Raw genomic sequence first — 7,717 nt, 5'->3', positions numbered from 1 at the left:
TGAGAAAAACAAACCAAAGCAAAATTGCGCCGCCACTGGACTTTAAGTTATTCATTTGTTGTCTTTGAAAAAAAATACGGTGATGGCTGCTAAAGGTACTGTAAGGTGTTGTTTACCTATATTTCATTGAATACATTCGACAATTTTGAGTACAATCTCTGATATCTAACATCTGTTGGGAAAAATAATATTTTCTGAATGTATAGTGGAATTTCTTCGCATATTCCATCCGGCGGGAACATGCAGGGTGCAAGAATGAGTGACGGTAGTGCAAGTCTCAATATCATTGTTATTTTTAAGTGTTATTTTTTTCCCAGAATAAATCGAAAAGAAATTCTGCATAATATTACGATGCTTTAATAGTGTAGTTATTGTTGATGCTCTGAATTGTTAATATCCTCTGGGGCATTTTTTACCACTAATTTGGGGAAGATAAAATGTCACTGACACAGTGGGCCATTAATCAGTAACCTAAAATTATTCGTGCATGTAAATGAATTTTACAGACCGAAGTCTTTATCCAATCATCCATCGGACAATTATCATTTAGGATTTCGTCTTTATGACATCCGGTTGTCAGAAATGTTCTGGACCTTTCGACCCTTTGTGCCCACTAGTCACTTGTTGACAAGCTGGGAAACAGTGCCCTTGAGGCCAAATATTTTACGGTCAACTCATAGATAAATTTAGAGTTTTTATTTATACAATTTCTCTTTTGGCTAACTTTACTTTCTATTGTAAGTAAGCTGATGTATTTTAATTCTTGGCCCAAGGGGGTACAGAAACAGAGGACCAGCAAAGACTCCGCTTCATGGTCGAGCTCGAGTTTGTGCAATGCCTAGCCAACCCCAACTATCTTAACTGTAAGTATAAGAGTGTTCATTATGACTCGGATTTATATTTTGAGGTTACTTACCTGAATTGCTTACCTACAGTCTTAGCTCAACGTGGGTACTTCAAAGACCAAGCATTCATCAACTACCTCAAATATTTGTTGTATTGGAAGGAACCTGATTATGCAAGATATCTCAAGTAAGTATAATGGAATAAATATTACGTTTACCTTCTTTCAGTGAGTATGTAATGAAAATGCCTGATTTGGAACGCAGTTGCCGACCATCCTCCCCCAAAACGATGCTTTGTGCAATCTGTTAATCTTAGAGTTTCACGCCCCTAGTTGTACTCCTTTGCATGTATAGTAATGGCCAGTACCTTCTGCCTCCCAGACTTTCTTGTAGACCAGCATGGAGGTATTTTTACCACTGGCTCAATTGTGGTGACTTACGTCATTAATTTCCAAATTTCGATCTCCTGTAGTCTTCTGCTGACATAGTTTGTAATTGAAATAAGTGTTCCCCTAAGGTGTTAAATTTTAAGGTTTTAGTAGTCTTATTCTTGTTTAATAACCCTTACATATTTACTTAGACTATGTAAGTGACAACACCATGTTCATTTTACTCACAAATGGAACTATCTTATATTTTTAAGACATAACTAAACCATAAAAAACTACACATTTGTAACAGTGTCTCTAACTTAACAATAATATAAAACTGTCTGTGGTTAGTCATTGATACCAAGAATCTGGCAACGTAATGTATATAAATTAATTCAGAATGTAAACCTGAATAATACTTTAAATCCCTGTTATCAGATAATACTGTTTAGTGGACACTTGTCAACATTTGTTTGTATATCTTTTATTTAAATTTTACCTCAGCACTATTGTGAAGGCAAAATTATTTTTTTTGAAAGATAGTAAAATGTTTACTCTATACCTCCTAATTTTCAAGATGAAACTGAAGGTTTTTAGCAAGTCAATTGCTACACATGAAAAAAGACTGAATGACTCTAGTTGAGTGTGAAGTATCTGCCCTTTTAACATGCATGTACCGGCTTTTGAAGTTGATTTTTATCTTGTAGAATTTCTTTTTTTTTCATGTTTAGTCCCATAGTCAATAATGCATGCTGAAATGAATTTTTTGTGACCCTTTGGTGTGATGTCAGTCAGAAATTTATGAATCCATCGAAGAGAAGTGGAAACTTCAACATTGGATATATGTATCTGGCTTGATAAACTTTCCTTTATTTTTTTATATTAAAAGAAAAAGCACTCAGGCGATACGTACGACCAAATTGGGTGAAAACTTTGCAGAGTGAATGAAGTATTCAGAGGTATATTTGCTCATGCATCCAATGGGTCTTAGTTTTCCAGATATATGCCTATTGAAAATACTAGTATCACTTATTAGATTTATACAGTCTATGGCACCAAAATAACATAATATAATGGCAATATAGGTAGCCCCACTCACATTTACTGACTTTTCTACTCTATTGTCAAGCTTGAGAAAGAGTTCAGACTGGGCAAATTGCTATTGCAGTTGTATTTTTGTATCTTGGGTTGCATCAATATGGTACATCATTAGTGCTTTCCATTGATGATTTTTGGAAAACTAAGGGAAATTGGGTGCTTAAGCAAAAAACACATATTTATCTCTTTAAAATATCATTTTCTACCTCACTGCAAAGTTTGAACGCTATACATGGAAGTGGAACTTGGGTACCATCTCTTGTCAGAAAAATGTTGACTTGAATCACAATTTCTCCTCGCAGGTATCCAATGTGCCTCTACTTTTTGGATCTCCTGCAGTACGAGCACTTTAGGCGAGAAGTAGTGAATGCGCAGTGCACCAAGTTCATTGACGATCAACAGATATTGCTGTGGCAACATTACACTCGGAGGAGGACACGGCTGCTGCAGTCTCAGGTTGGGACACATAACAGCGTTGGCATTGGTGGGGTGATGGCGGGGCAACAGCCAATCCCAACTGGAGGCAGCACTCCCATTCAGTCGGGACAAGGGGGACAGACTCCAAATCAAACAATGACGCGGAAGACTTGAGGGGTGGTACCCCATCCCATTTTACTGCCTTGTGATACTGGGGCCACCAAGGTTTGGCCCATGAATCCATTCCTGTGTTCCACTAATGCGAGCAAAGCCATCTGGTGGGAGAATTCAACTAAATTTCCATTAAAGGTACTTTTATTTAAGATGCGTGTGTGAATTTTATGAAATTATATATTTTGATCCATTTTAGGACTGTATGAAGTTCAGAATCAATCAATGAGGCCTTACCAATAAGGTTAAGACTACCAAGTGAGGCAAAAACTAGCCCATGTAGAGTATTGCATAATCAACAATTCTGCATGAGTCAGTTGCTTTGTGAAAGAGGAGAATGTAATGAGATAGCAAATGAGTGGCTGGAAAATTTTTTAAGGCTTCCAATTTGTACTTTGATTGCTGTAAATTGCTGCTGATATGAATATGTCCTAAAAAGAGAGAAGATACATGTAATTGCTATAAAATAAATGTTATTTAACACTGCTAACTTCAGCTGAAAGGTAGTGACAAGATTACCCAAAATCTATTTTTAAGCAGGTCTGTAACTCCTGAAGTCAGCGATGGGACATTTTTGTCTCAGTTGAGGTCTTTTGAATATTGAGAAGTTTTATTGATTATGTTTTGAATGCTTAAACAACTTCCCCCTACACATAAGGAGTGAAGCAGTTCTTAGTTTATTTCTCTTTATTGTATCCGTGAAATCTTAAGATGGCAGAGGTGAGAATTCTTTAAATCATAAAATTTCGTAATGTGCTAGTAGCCTGAAATTCATGTTCTTCTGTCATGAAAAAAACTTAACCCTCAGAAAGAAGTTGATGATTAGAGATACATTTTTGTATGTACGTAATGGACATCATCACCTTTCTTAGGATAAGGACATCTAAGTTAAACTTTTCAAGGATGAGTAGAACTAAAAATGGTCAGGAGTCCACAGATTATGGCCAGGGCAGCTCTCAGACTTGTGGCCATGAATGAAGCAATAGAGGTTGAGATTCTTGAGCTTGGACTTATAAGTATTAATAATTAACTAATAACAGACAACGATAATACGTCAACTGAGCTAGAAACTTCACAAGCTCGTGGATCTTGGGATGTGCATATGTACTATATTACTCCCAATCTTGTCTCCTACCCCAATTTTTCTATTTTGGAAAAAGAACAAATTGATTGTGCTTGACTTCGCCTGGTCTTTGAACCTGGGACCCTTCTCACCAGCCAAGAAGCTCTCTGGTCACTAGGCTACCACATTCCCCTACGGATGGTGTGTTACCCAGAGGAGGTGATCCACAGCTAAGGTCATTTGCACCATGGGGCAGGAAGGGTGGAGGGAACTAAGAATCAGGCTACTCATAACGAAAGGCTCCACCACGCCTTAACATCCCAACTAATGGAAGGAGTGCTGCACACGAAATGCCCCATACACAGAGCACTCGAGCATGGATCTGGTGACCACTGCCACCCAGGGACTTGAACCCAGCTCCCAGGGTATGAAGCCAACACAGGATTAAAATGACAGCTACTATTCCTGTGGACAGTAATTTCTACCTCATGAGCAATGGTTAGATAACAATGCTTACACATAGTTAGGACAATAATAATAATAATAATCTTTATTTGCCGGAAAGACAATTATATGCAATACATAAATTGTATAAGGCACGTCAAAAACACAGGTTGGGTACAAATAAAAGATATAAGGCACAAACAGCAAAGTGAGGTGAGCATATATAATATTACTGTGACAGGTACTCTGATATAGAGTAAAAGCAGCCTGAAAGTAAAAAGTCTTTCAGCTTGTTTTTAAATACCCCTTGACTCATGGGATCTTTTAGCTCCATAGGGAGCTTATTGTACAAAAGTAGACTCATAAATTGTTCACCACAGGCAGCACTTTTAGTCCGTACATAGGGGACATGCAAATCTTTGTGCTGCCTCGTATAATGAGTGTGAATGCTGGCGTTTGGGACAAAGTCTTGGAAGTTAGTCTTTACTTTGAGAAGTATGGTGAATATATAAAGACAGGGCACAGGTAATATTCGTAGATATTTAAACAATGGCCGACAGGGTGTCCGATAGGGTTTGTTGGACAATAAGCGTACCACTCTTTTTTGAATTTTGAATATGGTAACGGCATGTGGAGATGAACCCCAATGCAGAATGCTGTACAGAACATGAGAGTGGAATTCACCATAATACAAGAGTAGCAGAACATCTAGTGACACAGTGGAGCGTATATACCTGATTAGATAACACACAGAACTGAGCTTACGTGCCAATTCGCTGATATGCATTGCCCAGGAAAGATTAGAATCAATAGTCACACCCAAAAACTTTGTACTCTCAACTTGTGGTATACATGCACCGTTAAGGTCCACAGTGATCTGCCTATTATTTTTTCCAATATTTGTGAAGTAGATAAGTTGAGATTTACAAACATTAGGCTTCAAACAATTTTTAACACACCATTTATACAACTGCTGGGATACAGAGTTAGCAGAGGTACATAAGCTATTCACTTGAGATGAGGTAACAACAAAATTGGAATCATCAGCATATAACACTGGGGTGATATCAGAGGATCGAGAGACAAAGTTAGTGAGATCATTCACATATACTAAAAACAAGATAGGGCCAAGAACAGATCCTTGGGGGACACCTTGGGAAATAACTTTTGGTGGGGAAATAAATTTCACACCATTGGACACTACAGCAACAGTCTGTGATCTGTTGGCGAGGTATGATTCCAACCAGAGAAATGGAATACCTCTAATACCAAAATAGGATATCTTATTCATAAGAATTTTATGGTTGACACTATCAAAGGCCTTAGATAAGTCATAGAACAAGCCAAGTACTTCAGCTTTGTTGTCTAGAGCATTCAGAATTATATTGACTGCCTGAGAAATAGCTTGGGAAGTTGATCTTTTCTTTCGAAAACCATATTGATGGGGAGAAAGATAGTTATTTGATTCCAGGTAAGAGGTCAATCTGTTGTAGAAAATTTGCTCGAAAACCTTGCCAAGCTGATTGATAATTGAAATTGGTCTAAAGGAGTTAAAATCATGAGCAGAACCCTTTTTCTTGTAAAGTGGGATAACTTTAGAACTCTTTAGAGAATCTGGGAAAATTCCTAGCTGGAGAGAGTTGTTAATGAGTAGTAGAAGAGGAGATTTAATGTATTCATATGATAAACATATTAGAAAATGGGGGACATCATCAGGACCAGCACAATACTTAGGGCTAGACTTGAAGATGATAGAGGTCAATTCACGTTCAGAGCAAGGAAGAAGGAGGTAGGTGAGGGATGAGGTTGGAGGGGGAGGAAATCAGGAGGGGGGGATAAGCCAGAGGGGCAAGACAAGAAGGCAGTGGTGAAGCGATAAACCCCCTCCCCAGAATTCAGAGAAATTTTTTAATTTAATCCATTTTAAATGCGATGGTGGTTGGCGTAACATGGTGAAACTCCTTCATGATGCACAAAGGTTAAGAAAACACTTAGCTGTTTCACAAAATAAAATATATTGCGACCGGTTTCGATACAGCGTATCATCATCACCTCGCCAGATGATGATACGCTGTATCGAAACCGGTCGCAATATATTTTATTTTGTGAAACAGCTAAGTGTTTTCTTAACCTTTGTAATCCATTTTACTTAATTGGATAAATATTACGTATAGAATTTTGTAAGGATTAATGAAATATCCCTCAGAAAGTCGTAAAACTCACCATTTTGAACCATTTCTCTTAAAAATTTTCTGGGGGAGGGTATCCACACCTCCCATATTCCATACCCCCCGGTATTAGTTGCACCTAAAACCCCCCCCCCTAGCCTTAATTCCTAGCTGCGCGCCTGCAATATAGCTCCCTGGAAAGCCAAGCAATTAATTCTGCAAAACCTGGAAATCTCTGGAAATTTTTTTATTTCTATACAGTCAGCACCTTGTAACGTCACTCCACTTACTTGTTGAAATTACTTAATATGGTGAAGAGGCTTGCCTCTATTACTTTTGCTAATATTTGCCAGATCTCCTAGTAGCAGCTAATGGCCTTGAAATATTCTATTATCCCAGTGGTGTAAAAGTGCCAAGGATGCAGTGGTGCAGGGAGGGGGGTTTTGGGGGATAAACCCCCCCCCCCCCAAGAGCTCAGAGAAATTTTTAAATTTAATCCATTTTACGTAATTGGATCAGTATCACTTATAGAATAATGTTAGGATTAATCAAATATCCCTCAGAAAGCCGTAAAACTCTCCATTTTGAACCATTATTCTTAAACATTTTCTGGAGGAAAGTCTCTGCAACTCCTGCTTACCCTGTCAGACATGAAATACCCTCACACCCCTAAGTATTAGTTGAACCTAAAACCCCCCCCCCCCCTAGCCTTAATTCTTAGCTGCCCCCCTGTGAGGATGTGTTGCTGCTGCCTCTCACCACTACTGTACACAGGTATGGCAACTTGCCTGCTCGACGATGTAGCAGCTGGTCAGGTGAAGGGCCACTTCACCCATATTTTCACAGAGTATATGACAGTGTCAATGCCTACGTAATTAATATACATACATTGAGCTTTTAACACACAGTATCCTAATAGTGATGCTGAACCTGTTAGCACAATGCTTACACACCGTGCTGGAACTTTTCCGTCAATTGAAAATTTTCAATTTGCTTCAGTATGTAAATGGATATCCTTAGCAACTTGATCTGTGAGTGAGGGATAGAGAAGCACTCTAGAAACGAGAATACTGCAGAATTTTTGAGACGCTTGAGGAGAGAATATTAGTGAGTTAGAGATGACTTTTACCTTAATATATA

At 38.3% G+C, this 7,717-nt stretch overlaps 1 protein-coding gene across 2 annotated transcripts; it reads left to right on the top strand.

The window, feature by feature from the left end:
- Window positions 1-8: 8 nt before the first annotated feature.
- LOC124156531 (mediator of RNA polymerase II transcription subunit 31-A) lies at window positions 9-3,397 on the top strand. Of its 2 annotated transcripts, none has more exons than XM_046531124.1 (4): window positions 9-95; window positions 774-863; window positions 936-1,032; window positions 2,617-3,397. In XM_046531124.1, exons 1-4 carry the CDS (start codon window positions 83-85, stop codon window positions 2,903-2,905), a joined length of 489 nt encoding a protein of 162 aa, XP_046387080.1. In that variant the 5' UTR covers window positions 9-82; the 3' UTR covers window positions 2,906-3,397. The 2 variants fall into 2 exon arrangements, with proteins under 2 accessions (XP_046387080.1, XP_046387079.1); XM_046531123.1 differs by lacking the exon at window positions 9-95 and adding an exon at window positions 111-265.
- Window positions 3,398-7,717: the final 4,320 nt, after the last annotated feature.

This window comes from Ischnura elegans, chromosome 3 (genome assembly GCF_921293095.1).
Source record: "Ischnura elegans chromosome 3, ioIscEleg1.1, whole genome shotgun sequence".
NCBI lineage: Eukaryota > Metazoa > Arthropoda > Insecta > Odonata > Coenagrionidae > Ischnura > Ischnura elegans.
This window is presented reverse-complemented; position numbering and strand designations above follow the sequence as displayed.

Bases quoted from the DNA above. Each gene is read 5' to 3' on its own strand.
- LOC124156531 (XM_046531123.1), top strand. From the start codon at position 199: ATGTATAGTGGAATTTCTTCGCATATTCCATCCGGCGGGAACATGCAG. The intron at 864-935 runs GTAAGTATAAGA...GCTTACCTACAG, and splicing joins CAACCCCAACTATCTTAACT to TCTTAGCTCAACGTGGGTAC. The intron at 1,033-2,616 runs GTAAGTATAATG...TTCTCCTCGCAG, and splicing joins GATTATGCAAGATATCTCAA to GTATCCAATGTGCCTCTACT.